The sequence below is a fragment of the Paramormyrops kingsleyae genome, chromosome 3 (assembly GCF_048594095.1).
Source record: "Paramormyrops kingsleyae isolate MSU_618 chromosome 3, PKINGS_0.4, whole genome shotgun sequence".
In the NCBI taxonomy this organism is placed as follows: Eukaryota; Metazoa; Chordata; class Actinopteri; order Osteoglossiformes; family Mormyridae; genus Paramormyrops; species Paramormyrops kingsleyae.
Window position 1 is genome coordinate 27,135,732 of NC_132799.1, and position 14,698 is coordinate 27,150,429.

A 14,698-nucleotide genomic window follows, 5' to 3' on the forward strand; every position below is an offset into this window, starting at 1 on the left:
TGACCTAACGCTTGTAACTACTCATATTTGAAATTCTGGTTCTTGACCATAGAATGGTAGAGACAAAAATGTCACCTACGAAAAGCTCAGTCACATGGATGCATGTGTAGCTGTAGGGGACAGAAAATCCTGCCCATGACACGTGCTTTTCCATGTCCAAATTATGCAGATGAGGATGACGGGGGGGGGGGGGGGGGCAGTCTCCCAGGCTTCCGACACGAGTCTGTAATCAGTTGTAGATGTGAGGTAATTGGGCTCACATGAAGAACTTGCAGGACTCAATCACTGCTACCACCAGCAGCAGCAGTAGCGTTCATCGTACGCCACGGTAACGCCCCCCTAGCCCACCTGCTTTCTCTCCATCTCTCTTCCTCCTCCACACCGTCCTCAATCCATCAGACACCAAGCTACCTGAGCCCCATGCTCACCCATGGCTACCGAGACGAAGGACAACGGACTGGAAAGCTACACGTTTCATGTGAGTATTTAAACAAAACTTTCCAACGGAAGTAATTAGGGAGTATTAGAATGATGCTGCATTGTGGTGTGCTGGTGTTAACTAGGACCTGTCAGTATTCAGGTATAACAGAATAAAACAGTATAACAGAACTCTAAGTTTTTCCAAACAAGGAACATTGCTAAAGTTAATCACACAAACTGCTATCTTCGAACAGAAACTCGTTTTACTTCAGTCTCTGTGAGTCTGCCTTGTACATTTTCCTGCACTGTATTGTTGCTCATATTCATCCTCTTAATTTTGCAATGGGTCAATTATCAAGCTTCATCTGTCTTTATAATCTGTGCCTGTAACCACGGTAACAATATGCTGCCTTAGAAACGTAACAATAAAATAAATATATGGTGGAAATTAGTGGGAGAACATTTTAAACTGAATTTGAGAAAACACTTCTTTACACAACGTGTAGTTAGAGTATGGAATAGTCTTCCTGCTAGTGTAGTGGAAGCTAAAACCCTGGGTTCCTTTAAATCAGAGCTAGGTAAGATTTTATCAACTCTGAGCTATTAGTTAAGTTCTCCCCAAACGAGCTTGATGAGCCGAATGGCCTCCTCTCTTTTGTAAAATTCTTATGTTCTTATGTAGCTGAAAAACAATGTTTTGGTCAGTATCATCAGTCACTGATTTTAACTTTTATTGGCCGTTTTTTGTGTGAATACTGCACTTGAAAACAAATTTTACACTAAGCGACTCCAGGCCAAAGTCAGCATTAATAACTTTAATGGCGTCTTTATCATTGTTTTTATTGAGATTTAATCGTTTGTTAAAAAAAAAAAAAAAAAAAAAAAAACTGGATGCATTGCTGCTGTCTGCCTAAGCCCCAAAGCATGCGGAGTGTGTTTGTGTTTTTTTCCCTCATCCAAATGGTTTCTCTGTCTCTCCTGATAAGACTATGGATCGATGCCAGGGAGATGGAATTTCTTTTTTGAGTCACTGTTTGGGAAAAAAAACTCTCAGGACAAGCAAAGCAAAAGTCCTGCCGGCTTGTTTCTATGCAGTTTTTACAACAGAGAGATCTCCCCATCATCCTGCACCATGGACCCTGAGATCCCCACCCAGTCTTTCCAGTAGAACGACCAATATACTGGATAAGCAATAGTGAAGATGGGTGCATGGATGGATGGATGGAGGGATGCATGCTTTAGTCCAGTGGTTTTCAACCTGTGGGCCGTGGCCCCCTAGTGGGCCGCGACGGTATTGCAAGGGGCCCGCCAATTATTATTAATAGAAATTGTAATATTGTTAATATAATAAAAAATGTCTAGTCAAAATCAAATAAATCATAATTTGATATATAATTAAATAATGAGAAATTAAATAATAAACTGTTACTATGCGTTCACTATTCGAGCTCGCTGATTGGTTTAATAACAACCCGCCAACTTAGACTATCTAAAATAGTTTTGATTCATACATGCTGAAGCAGATTTAAAAATGGATAAATGGTTGACAACAGGATCGCTGAAAAGAAAAAATACAGACGTTTCTTCAGCAACAAGTAAGCCTGACACTGAAAAGCCTCAAAATAAACCTAAACGAAGAAAATATAGTAGCGACTACCTAGCGCTGGGTTTCACATATGTTGGAGCAGAGAACGAGCAGCTACCGCTCTGTGTTGTGTGCTCAGAAATACTGTCAAATGAAGCTTTTTTTTTTGCCTGCTCTCGATTTGCGCTTGTCACTCGAGTCTGACTCTAGTCTTGCTTTGTCCAGTGCTCCATTTCTCTGCCGGTTTTGACTGCTCGTTTCAACCCAGCTCTGCCTGTTCCCTCTGACGGCTCTTCGGCTCGCTGACGTTCTACCCGCTGCTGACCTCTGCCTGGATTTCATTTTCCCGTTTTCGAAATGTCAACCCGAGCCTGTGGGGGCTTGCTGATCCGTTATGTATATTTTCTGTTTATTCAATACATTACCAGTTTATTCAATAAAGACAATTAACAGCCTTGCTTCCGAGTACTTAGTTAACCCGACACAAAAAGCGGGATCGTTTAAATTCTTTTGCAGTGGGCCGCGGAAACATAAGTGTTTGGCTGTGTGGGCCGTGAGTTAAAAAAGGTTGGGAACCACTGCTTTAGTCGATTGATCAGGAATGCGAAGTACATTGTCTATTGTTCTTATTAATAAGGGAGCCCCTTAATATTTTACAGAATACAGTACAAACATACTCAGATCAAGTAATCAGCTTTTTGCATGAAGAAACCTGCTTTTCTGGCAGAGTAATCAGCTTTTCTGTTAATGAACCTGATTTTCAGAAAAAGAAACATAGTGACCGGCTTTTCTCTCTGCAGATCGATACCAAGGGGCATTTTTGCAAGCTGCCTGGAGGGCCAGAAGATGACGACCTATTGGGGAAGGAGAGCAGGAGTAAGCTGGCCTACTGCGTCACAGACGTCCCACCCTGGTACCTCTGCATTGTCCTGGGCGTCCAGGTAGGGCCTCGCTCTCGCTGTGCTCCGAGCCCAGAAAAGGAGGAGAAATGTAGCGAAACGCATGCATTTGGAAGGCAGGGTGTCACACATGAAGTCTTGGCTGGAAGATGCTGTTCCACACCAGTCCTGGAGCTCCTCCTCCACTCTAGAGGCCACGCCCATCCCAGTAGCCATAAGCATTGTGGTTTCTTGCTAGACGCCTCTGATCCAGGGCTAACAAACTGCAGATTCTGCAGGGACATAACCAAAGGATTCTTGGGTAATAGTTCTTCCGTGTCTGTGGATGTGCTGATTTTGTGCCCCCCCACCAATCCCCTCACCCCAAACATACAGCACTGCCTTACGGCCTTTGGCGGCCTCATCGCCATCCCGCTCATTCTGTCCCAGGCCCTGTGCCTGCAGCACGATGGACTCACCCAAAGCTACCTCATCAGCACCATCTTCTTCGTCTCGGGGCTCTGTACCCTGCTCCAGGTCATTTTCGGGGTCAGGTGAGGTGTCCATGCTGTGGGTGGGATATCCTGGAAGTGTAGTTATGACGGCGGAGGGGGGGCCTTGGGAAACAGCTCACAGTAATTGGCCCAGAAACCTGAGGTCAAATTAAGGGCTACAGATTTCTTGAGCCCCTGAGGATGCTGTTAATCTCCTATAGCATTTAAACATTTTATTTTAATGTGCCTTAACATTCTTTATAATCTGCTTCAGAATGCAGTTGCCAAGGCCAATTAGGACTTACAGTCCACCAATACCAATTATTCACAATGCAGAGAAATTCATAAGGAGAAGATTAGGTTAGAATTTCTATCCGATTAGAGAGGAGCTCACTGTAAATTAACATTCCTCCAAATCCCTCCCTTCAGCCCTGGAGCACTGGGTCTGCATTTCTTTGTTTAACAGTCTGGAAGTCATTTGTAAATGTAAAAAAATATATATTTTTTTGGTAACTGTTTTAAATGAAGATTCCGAACTACAGCACGAAAGTGCCATCATCGCATTGGAGAAGACAGTAACTCCTTGTGGTCTTTGGTGGTTCTTCTCCCCACCCCCGTCTCCCCCACCCCCATCTCCCCCAGACTGCCCATCCTGCAAGGGGGCACCTTCACCATGCTAGCCCCATCCCTGGCCATGCTGTCCATGCCCGAGAGGACCTGCCCCGCCTGGACACAGAACGCCTCTATGGTCAACGTCTCCTCGCCGGTCTTCATTGAGGTCTGGCAAAGCCGCATGAGGGAGGTCAGAAGCCATCCAGTCATTCCATTTCCAAATGAGGTCTCCTAAGATACAGGATGCACCTCAAACACTCTCATTATCATTCACCGCCAGCTGCTCAAACAACAACATCAGATATAAGATCACAGTTCATATCCAGGGTTCAGTTACACGTACAGTACAGTACTGTGCAAAGTCTGAAGCAGTCAAAGAAAATTATGTTTAAATGATCTTCACATTGGTGCAAAAATATGATGTTACTTCAGTCAAAGTGTGTCAGCTTAGCCATTTCAAAACCTCTCCTAAAGTCACCTCAGTATTTGCAGCCACCGTCCAACACGCTCACATATTTTTTTAACTCAACCACTGCCCCATCTCCTATGGCTAATCCATACCTCATTGACTTTTTAAATTATTTTAATTGATTAATTAAGTGAGCTGGTTGTGAAACAGCAAATACATGGAATGGTTGGGGTGCCCGTGAGGAGAGGAACGGGAACTGCAGCGGTGTTCTTCAAGTCAACGAGATATCACTATTTTGGGGAACAAAACGTTGTTAGTTTTTATTGTGCTACTATTAATTTGCACATGTTCTAATGTTATACTGTGTTTTTCTTTCTGAGAAAATACAGTATACACCTGCTACCCAGATAAATAGCTTTAAACTGTTTTTTGATTGCCTATGATTTTTACACAATACTGTACATTTCATGCTTATAGTTTGTTAGTTGACTGAGTGCAGTTTTAATTTTTCTTTAATGACCTATAATTATAACTTCATTGTAATTTATGTATGTCATCCATCCATCATCATCCATCCACCCATCCATCCATCCATCCATAGATCCATCATCCATTCATACATCCTTCTATCCATGCATCCTTCCATCATCCATCCATCCATCCATCCATGCATCCATCCATCCATTTTCAATATATTTAATTGTAAATCACTTTGGACCAAAGCATCTGACAATGATTTTACATTATTCTAGACATATGAAATCTTTCTTTACGTGCCATTTTTCAAAATCATGGTCTTTATTATAGATAAAAGGCGACAAAAAAAAATATCAGCAATTTGATGATGCAGTACCTTCCTACACTGAGGGTCAGTGTTTGAAACCTCATTCTCTCCTCCTGTATGTAGCTGCAGGGTTCCATCATGGTGGGATCCTGCTTCCAAATCCTGGTCGGCTTCTCTGGCCTCATCGGGTTCTTTATGAAGTTCATTGGGCCGCTCACCATTGCACCCACCATCTCCCTGATCGGGCTCTCCCTGTTCGACTCGGCTGGCATGAGCGCGGGGAATCACTGGGGTGTTGCGGCTATGTGAGTTTGCCTCCACTGCCCCGAGAGACACACACACGTGCGGCATGCTGACCTTAAAAGGAGCCAGCGCCACTGGCTGTCTTCTAAACACTTTTTCGATTCCTCCTGCAGGACGACGGTTCTGATTGTCATGTTCTCCCAGTACCTCCGTCACATGACTGTCCCAGTTCCTGCATACAGCAAGACCAGAAAGTTCCACTCCTCCAGGATGTACATATTTCAGATTTTACCTGTAAGCCAAACTGCCAAGAATGTGCACACATGCTAATACATGCTAACACCTAGCTTTCAGTAAGAAAGAGTGCATGACTGGAAATAGGAAGTGTAGTCCAAAGCCGGTTGGTTGCATTGAAATCATATCGGTTAGATAAGAAGGTTCCGGGGTCTCGTCTTTGCCTTTTGGACTGCAGGTGCTCCTGGGAATCACACTGTCCTGGCTCGTCTGCTACCTTTTGACCATCTACGACATCCTGCCCTTGGATCCAAAGGAGTACGGCTACCAAGCCCGCACAGACCTTAAGGGTGATGTCATCGCCCAAGCCCCCTGGTTCAGGTTCCCCTACCCAGGTAAGGGGGCCAGTAATCCCCCTAGATTTGTCTAATTCAGTATTTCAGGGTATTGGTGTGAGATGTTCGGTCAGTCTTTTCAAGGAATGCCGAAGATCATGAAAGATGTAGAATCGTTTTTCGGGTTCCTTTGCCAAGATAACAGAGATCAGCTAAACATGCAAACTAAAAATGCTACATTGCTGTTGCTTATGCCCCAGGTCAATGGGGCATGCCTACTGTGAGCCTGGCAGGGGTTTGTGGAATCCTGGCAGGGGTCACGTCCTCCATGGTAGAGTCTGTGGGTGACTACCACGCCTGTGCCAGGCTGTCGGGGGCCCCACCTCCTCCTAGGCATGCCATCAATCGGGGAGTCGGCATCGAGGGGGTGGGCTGTCTGCTGGCTGGGGCCTGGGGCACAGGCAATGGGACCACTTCCTACAGCGAGAATGTTGGTGCGCTGGGCATCACCAAGGTAAGTCAGGGGAAGGGGGGTGGTGCAGTCTGGTGCCCCGTTTTCTTCATGGGACAGAAGAAATCAAGGGCTTGGGTCTCATGCACAGGTGGGCAGCCGCATGGTGATTGTGGCCAGCGGAGTCCTGATGGTTCTGATGGGGATGTTTGGGAAAATTGGAGCCATCTTCACCACACTCCCAACACCTGTCATTGGAGGAATGTTCCTGGTGATGTTTGGAGTGATATCTGCGGCTGGAGTTGCAAATCTGCAGGTAGGAGCAGACTATCAGGGTATGGCATAAGCAAATACCACCACTGAACCTTTTACAAACTCACTAAAGCATAATAGGAATCAGTAGCAGCAGAAGTATGATACACAAGTACTTGAAATTTGTCTTGGTGCCTTTGATCCCACTTAACCTTAAAACCTTGATGCAGTTGATTGTGAAGACAACAGGTGGAATTCTGCCAAATTATCTGAATAATATTGCATAAAGATATTACAAATAAAAACAACAAAACACTGTGGCATCTTTAAACTCTGCGGACATCTTTACACTTTTTCTTGTTAGGGACTTTGTACCTTTCTCACCATTACGGTGGAACATAATGATACATAATGATCATGTGGAAAATGTGGACAGATATATTTGCTATATTTATAATGAGCTACTGGGCTGGTGTGGAGACTTGTTAGTTGAACCTATTCATGGCTTTGTTTCACCAGTACGCAGATATGAATTCCTCGCGGAACATCTTCATTTTTGGATTTTCTGTGTTCACTGGATTGGTTATTCCTAACTGGATACTCAAGAACCCAACCTCCATAGCAACAGGTAGGAGCCAGAAGAAAGGCCAAAATGAGTGACCTGGAACAACAGTACCAGGTATCAGAAAGGACAGGGACCTTAGCACTGTGGTAAAGCTCAATGCAACTTGTCTACTGAGAAGTCAGGTCAGAAAGGTGAGTTTCAGGAGCCTCCAATATTGTTGGATTTGGCACAAGTACCTCTGGATGTTTCTCAATATCAAGAATGCAAAGATCGTACTTGTGGTCTTGGCAAGAGAAGTTTTGCTAAATCCCCTCCCAAGAACGAACTTGGGGTGCAATGAATCATGGGACTGGTCACGTTTGGCGAGGATGCAACTGATGTAAACTTGATATTTGGGGTGGGGCAAGAACGACATCCGGGGATTTTTACCGTTCTTTGTGCTTCTGTTCTTAGTATTCGGAACTGGTCCTTGGCAATGGAATACGATGTAAAACGGGTACGCGAGAACACAAATGTAATCAAGTACAAATATTGGGAAACACTCTCTGTCTTCTGCTCTCAGGGGTCAATGAGCTGGACCAGGTTCTCCAGGTACTGCTGAACACCAGTATGTTTGTCGGGGGCTTTTTTGGATTTGTCCTGGACAACACCATCCCAGGTGAGCCATCACACATTCAAGAAGGTAAAATGTAATAGCACTTCTGCAGTCAATGACTTGTGGGAGTTGTGGGCTCTCATCGACTCCTGTTGGGTTTCTCAGGGTCTAAGCATGAGCGAGGTCTTGTAGCGTGGAACGAGGCACACCAGGAGATTGAAGGCGATGTGCCGGAGACCAGCGAGGTGTACAATCTACCCTTCGGTCTCAGCTCCCGCTTCTTGTCGTTCTCCTGGGTGTGGTGTCTGCCTTTCTGCCCTCCAGTTGGACGGGAGCAGGGCCCCCTGGGAGACAAAGAAGATGTGACAAAGCCTGGTCTCACACAGACCCAGGCAAGTGGCTGTCAGTGACTGACTCCTGACCTGAGTTTACAAAGTCTTGGACCCGTCATTGTGGGCCTGCACACTCTCCTGTCCATAATTCTAACACATACCCCTTGCTAATCTATTACTTATTGTTTTATCAAAATTTTGTCTAAACAGATTTTTTCATCAGATTGGTTTCATTTTATATATGAAAGGACCTTTGCATGTTTATGCAAAAATTCTATTTAAAGTAGAAATAAATGAGTCAGACCACATTATTTTCATTTGACTTTTTGGGGCCAATAATAATTTTATTTGGTGTCCACAAATGTTTTATGTACTTTCTGCATTTTAAGTGAATGATCTAACAGATCATAAAAGTTTAAATAAAACCATATTTTAACCATTAAAATAGTTGAAATTCCCTACATTTTTTGTGTGAAGTTACGGCATCTGTCATTTTAATACTTAATGGAAATTGTGATGTTTGTAATTTAAAATGCACTCGTTTTGCCACGTGCTGGACCAGGAGGAAACCGTGTTATGTGTACAAAATAAAATTATGAGCGTGGAGTTATTTCAGGCACTGAGATAAAATTGGCTTTGAAGCTGAGCGTGACCCTGTTAATATAGTCATTTCTGTTGTTTTTTGCCTGGTCAAAGCGAGCACTTGTAACTCATAATTGCTGGATGCAGTGTTACATGGTGAACAGTAGAGCTCAGGCGTGCTAAGCAGCACTCCTCAGATCTTTCTTCACAGTTTTATAAAGGTTCACAAAAGACTCTGCCCAGGCATCCCTCTGGTGGCCTGCGGTGTTGGCCATCCTGTAGGCCGTGTGTACCAAGGTCAGCACGACATGTTCAAAGTCCACCCTGCAGAGAGATCCAGGGAGCTGAGACAGGGCAGAAGTCAGGCGCTGGATGTCGGCCAGCTTTGTGGGCAGGACGTTCCTACTGACATCTTCCAGCCTGCGGGTGAGTCGCATGGAGGCCAGCTCTTCATCCTGCACGCAGAAAGGTGTGCACTCCTCTCCCACCTCCAGCCCCTCCAGCAGGATCTGGGACAGAGTGCACAGGCTGAATTCCCCATGGGTAGTGACCAATCAAATCACACAGCCTTCCATTATTGAAGCTTTGACTCAAAGAGCTCTTTATGAATTGTTCATATGACAGAGGTGCAGCACATACCGCCCTCTACCAGCCTGGGGTGTGAACGCACATGCTGAAAAGTAGGAGCAGAAGTGACAAAAACTCTATGTTCACAGAGGCTACTGTCCTCATGCATGCAGCACAGACAAGCACTCCTCAGTGCTCCTGGTCTGCAAGCAGCTCAGAATGTCTCAAGTAGCTCAACTCTTTGCAACTAATCACAGGCCAACTTGCAGTGGACTGGTGAATACATGGTACAGAACTGGTAGCACTGGGGAACAGACTAAACTTATAGTCAGATATAGTGAAGGAAAGGAAACATGTTTGGAAATACTTGATAGTGTTCATTTGTGATCTTTCGTATACATTTCACTTTGGCTTCAGTGTTAACATTACAGAATATTCATCAACCTTTTCTTTTAAATTACATTCAGTTGTTGAACATATAGGCCACAGGCTGTAGTAAAACACAGATAGCTGATTATAAGACTCCAAATATATCACTTAAAAAAATTAATACTGGTGACTGTCAATGATGCTCCCTACCTTATAAAAAGTGATTCTTTGAAATAGCCCCAGATCTAATTAAATGAACTATAATAACTTTAAATTAGATATGTATCGATCGAGCAGATGGAGCAGCTCAGTCTGATTCTAAAGCTTGTATTTTGAGTATACTGATTAGAGGGGACTACACACAGACAGTACAACTTCCAATGTTCTTCCAACCCCATGATTAATGTTCTTGATAATCTCACCTCAAAAAATAGGTTGGCATCCGCTATGGAGTTCAGAATAGAGGAGTTCACCGTGGATGGGAACAGAGCTGAAAGACAGTTTGAAATTAAGTTTAGTGTCAAAGTTCACTTTCATGATAATGAGAATAATTCAGCAAAATGTCGGTCACCAGTCAATTGCAGCTGATGCTCACATGACTGTGAATTCTGGTGGGTTTCTGTAGTGATATAGACAAACGCAGATGTGCTCCAGGGAAAAGTCTAAAGCCATAGACCCAATGAATAGCTTCATTTCATGACTGAAGGTGGCACAGACCAATAGTTGAAGGGGGGGGGGGGGGGGGCGGCGCATTTCGAAGCTGTGAACCACATATGCGGCGAGCAGCTAATGAGGAATGTCTGGCGATCGTAAAAAGATGAAGGAAAGAGAAACATTTCTGTGAATCCAGCTTGACCCTTTGTTTTTGTGAAGAGTGTTTAAACTAAAACAATGTGTCTGGCTGGACAAAAGTGCGGGGGGGGGGGGGGGGGGTGTGTCTAGCCTTGGTTCTCAAAGGTCAAGATTAGCATGTTGACACTTAACGGCACAGGTGAGATGACTCTGTAATCGTTATAAGGTCCCTAAACTGGATCTTCATGGCGCCTTTCTTATGTCAGAACAATCCCAGATGTAGTCAACAGGAAATGGAGCAAGGACTCAGCCAAAGACGAACAATGCAATTTTTGCACAGTATGTGTGTGCATTGCAATGGACTGGTGTCCCCTGCTTCCTGACAGCCTTGTACTGGAAAATCTACTGGAAGATGGAAATTTGGATGAATGGATGGATGCAATTTAAGCTGTCTTGAAGACCAAAGAACAAAATTAAGCAAGAGAGACAACTAATTTTAGGAAACATTTGATAAAAGATTAATATTCCTGATGTTAAAAAATTGAAAATCGCAGTCTGGCTTATCTAATTTGTAAACAATACAAGTATTTTCAGCTGAAATGTCCTCTTAGCCATGACAGGGAGCTGAATCTAGTTCTGGCTGGTTGGCTGATGTTGCCTTTTAAGAAAGATAAACTTCAGCACGGGAAACATAAATAAAGCCGGACATCATCACACATCTTCACGCATCATCTTCCAATCCCCTTTCCTGGTCAGGATCTTAGGATATTAGACTTCGATTAAAATGTAAATGAATATTACACGCTAGAAAACCAGTGTCATGCTGTTCTTCTCACCTGCCAAGAACGACGTGGAGTTAATTTAACGGCTATGACATTGTTTAGCGTGCGATTTGCTACAGTAATGTGAAGGAGAAAGTGAAAGGAAAACTTAAGCCTTATTCTAAGCAGGAAAAACAACAAAACGCACATGCTGCGTTCCTGAGGGACTCCGAAAGCAAAGTGTTTACGCCTCGAACTAGCAGAGCTATTTAATGCTCAGTGTCTGTGATAACAACCACAAGTGGGTGTGGTGTATTTGTGAGAAATACTGGATATTTATGGCAGAAACTCAACAGACGCGACAGCAAACTTAAAAACATAATACGCAACAGCGCTATATTGCATTTCGGGCTAAGAGTAACCCAAAAATAACACGAGACTGATCTGGTTTCTGATCAGATTGTATCCTGGATGCCATTGATCAGATTAATTGCTGTGAATATGGCAAGTCACACAGTGTTTTTCAGTGATATTAAGCTTTCAAACAGACATACTGACATTGACCAGATGAATTACAATTTCAGGGGGCATTATTTTTTAAATTCTACAGTAAAATATCTTAAAACTCTGGATGTAGTAATGGTAATCATTGATGTATCAGATGGTATTAAGCTTTCGAACAGATGTCATCATGGAACAGAATTATCATTGTAAAGATGTTTTTTTTTGTCAAAAGTTTTCATGCGGTCAGCAGGCGGAAGCCTTTCTGAGAACTGGAAGCAGAACCGGGATGGAGGACAGCAACAAAGAACGATGAAAAGACCAATAAACCCAGTCTGAAAGGTACTATTCAAGAGCACTGGTAATGACCTCAGGACATCAAGGAGTCAAAAATAACAAGCATTACATGGCTGGTGCCGCCTGGCGACCCGCCACCCGGGTCGCTCAGAACCCGCGTGTTTCTCTTCTTTGCCGGGGAGGGACCTGCTCTGTGACTTTCCCTTCTCGACTCCTCTCCTGTCAGTCACCATCTGGCTGCACATCACATTCTGGAAATTCCTGGACCCTTCCTATGGCATGTGAGCAGTATTCCTACCATAGTCACATTTGAGAGATAGTCATGCATATTGCAGGTTCCCTAATGTTCTGTTGCTACAGTAATAAATCAGACTAATATTATCATGATGCTAAATATTAAAAAAAAAAAAGAAAAAATGAGTCACATATTACATTATTTTAAAACTACTTGTATGTCCATAGAAGGGAATATTTAGCCAGGGACTTTATCTGATCACCTCGAAATAACATCAATATAATCAATATTATATTCTGCATTCTTTCTGCAACAAAAGACGCAAAGTGTTAGTGGCTCACTTGTGTTTAACCATGCATGCTGTTTACAGCAGGTGTCCTGCCTCTTACTTCAATAGCTCTTGATTACCACCCTCCCCCCCGACCTAAATGTCTTGCCATTAATCAACCCAAAGAGTGCATCTGGTGCCTTTAGACAGCCCCGTGAATAGCTTCGAATTCCAGCTGAGTGTGACTTAAGAGAGCATATGTTTCAGGTCATTACAGGACATCATTTCTGTGCATGAATATAAAATATTACTTATGCCATTTAGATGAATAAGTTTACTTCAAAGTACTCCCAGTCCTAACTTTTCTGGAATGACTTCACTGCTAATAAACATACAAAACAATGACCATTATTATTTTCACTTCTGGTATTAAACGTCCCCCTACCTTTGTTATGGCACTGAGTATCACTTGCGTAGATATTGTGCGATAGAAGTGCAACAATCACCATCCTCCAGCCCATCATGGTCAGCCTGCAGCCAGAAGTGAGCGCCTGACTTTCTGCCCCTCACACGGCTAGACCTCAGAGCCCAGATCCTGCACTCAGTGAAGAATCACGTGCTCGTAACAATAAACTGCGGCTCTCGGTTCAGGCGCCGTCCTGCTATGGGGTGTTCACTCTGTTTTCTCATTTCTCTTCCCCTCCCTTGGTCTATCCGTCTCCCTCTTTCGCTCATGTGACTCAGTGTCACGGTGTCCATCTGGAACTCATCACGCCGCAGAAGCACTCTGGCTGCTGTGCGCCTCTGGCTTCCTGCTGGTGCTCGTTAGAAGCTTCTACATTTTACCTTTAGCATCCACGCTATTACTGATGCTGTCAGCAGAATTAGCATCCTCAGTCTCACTGCGCAGTGGTTAAAGGAGGTAGTGTCAACTCCCCTGTTCTAAAACCCTATATTCCAAAAAGGTGTGAACTCTCGGTACAAGCAGGATGTCTTCTGTGGGGAGTGATTATTCCACCAGCCTTAAGAAAAAGACTGAAAGAATGACTACGTATGAAAGAGCTTACTGGAAGCTACTTCTGGTGGCCCGGATTAGATACACAAATTGAAGAGACCGCAAGAACATGCCCATCATGCCAAACCAACCACTGTATGCCACAGCCAGCCCCTCTGCATCCGTGGAACTGGCCAGAAGAGCCGTGGCAACGCGTCCACATTGATTTTGTTGGCCCCCTTGAAGATCAAATGTTTCTGGTGGCAGTTGATGCACACAGTAAATGGCCAGAGGTATTCATCATGAGATCTTCTACTACTGAGAAAACCATTGAGAAGCTAGGCAAAATGTTTAGCCGTTGTGGCTTTCCCGAGCAGCTTGTGAGCAATTATGGCCCGCAGTTTGTGTCACTGGAGATTGGAAGGTTTCTCGAGCTGAACGGAGTTCAACACATCCGCTTGCAATCCACAACTTCATTATCTTATAGAAATGTTGCACATTCAACTACAAAAGAGGCACCTCCCACACTTCTTCTGAACAGACAGCTTCGCACAAACCTTGGTCTGCTGAAACCACCAAAGACTAAGAAGACAGTGCCCCAGAAACGACGGGCGCAGATTGAGAGACATGGACAAACAGCAAGAGAGCGGGTTTTACTAGGGCACAGCTATAGTCATGAACCAAAATGGGTGCCAGCCACAGTCATGGCGCACACAGGTCCCGTGTCAAAATCACAGAGGACATTGTCTGGAAACGGCATAGCGACCAGCTGTTTCCGGAGTCTTGCCTTCCACAGGAAGCTTCAGTAGTGAGCGGAGGCGGTCATGGGCCCCTTGAGCTGTGTCACCCAACCATGCACTCTATATACAGTGGCTCAGTCAATGTAACTGTAAATTCACCTTCAGAGTGAGGGTTTGAATTCCATGCCCAGCTGTGTGTGTTTTTAATCTGCCCTTTCTGTGTGAGTGAGTGTCCTGTAATGGACAGGTATCCCATCAATCCTGTGCCCTGTCTTGTACCCTGTGCTTCTGGGAAAAAGCTTCAGACTCACCTTCATACTGTACTGGATTACTTAACACTATCAAAAACTCAAAAAATAATATGTAAACAGGTAAATAAAAAAACACAGAGATGCAGGACAGC

General features: G+C 44.1%; 2 protein-coding genes across 3 annotated transcripts; one reads left to right on the top strand and one right to left on the bottom strand.

The window, feature by feature from the left end:
• The first annotated feature begins 224 nt into the window (after positions 1 to 224).
• Positions 225 to 8,634, top strand: LOC111857109 (solute carrier family 23 member 1-like). 2 transcript variants are annotated; one of them, XM_023837644.2, is made up of 12 exons: positions 225 to 478; positions 2,806 to 2,946; positions 3,280 to 3,437; positions 4,020 to 4,179; positions 5,306 to 5,487; positions 5,599 to 5,719; positions 5,898 to 6,054; positions 6,255 to 6,508; positions 6,597 to 6,761; positions 7,217 to 7,325; positions 7,825 to 7,920; positions 8,023 to 8,634. In XM_023837644.2, the coding sequence occupies exons 1-12, from the start codon at positions 431 to 433 to the stop codon at positions 8,265 to 8,267; spliced, it is 1,836 nt and encodes a 611-aa protein (XP_023693412.1). In that variant the 5' UTR covers positions 225 to 430; the 3' UTR covers positions 8,268 to 8,634. The 2 variants fall into 2 exon arrangements, with proteins under 2 accessions (XP_023693412.1, XP_023693422.1); XM_023837654.2 differs by having other exon boundaries at positions 4,020 to 4,155.
• Positions 8,635 to 8,711: 77 nt separating this feature from the next.
• On the bottom strand, positions 8,712 to 13,274 carry LOC111857124 (protein FAM180A-like). The gene is made up of 3 exons (XM_023837656.2): positions 13,007 to 13,274; positions 10,130 to 10,197; positions 8,712 to 9,280 (listed from the first exon to the last, which is right to left on the bottom strand). Exons 1-3 carry the CDS (start codon positions 13,083 to 13,085, stop codon positions 8,951 to 8,953), a joined length of 477 nt encoding a protein of 158 aa, XP_023693424.1. The 5' UTR covers positions 13,086 to 13,274; the 3' UTR covers positions 8,712 to 8,950.
• Between the last annotated feature and the right edge of the window lie 1,424 nt (positions 13,275 to 14,698).

Coding starts and splice junctions, on each gene's coding strand:
- LOC111857109 (XM_023837644.2), top strand. CDS start 431: ATGGCTACCGAGACGAAGGACAACGGACTGGAAAGCTACACGTTTCAT. Junction 6,509..6,596: donor GTGCGCTGGGCATCACCAAG/GTAAGTCAGGGG, acceptor TCTCATGCACAG/GTGGGCAGCCGCATGGTGAT. Junction 7,326..7,824: donor CCCAACCTCCATAGCAACAG/GTAGGAGCCAGA, acceptor TTCTGCTCTCAG/GGGTCAATGAGCTGGACCAG.
- LOC111857124 (XM_023837656.2), bottom strand. CDS start 13,085: ATGATGGGCTGGAGGATGGTGATTGTTGCACTTCTATCGCACAATATC. Junction 10,198..13,006: donor TACTCAGTGCCATAACAAAG/GTAGGGGGACGT, acceptor ACTGTCTTTCAG/CTCTGTTCCCATCCACGGTG. Junction 9,281..10,129: donor ATGCCAACCTATTTTTTGAG/GTGAGATTATCA, acceptor ACTCTGTCCCAG/ATCCTGCTGGAGGGGCTGGA.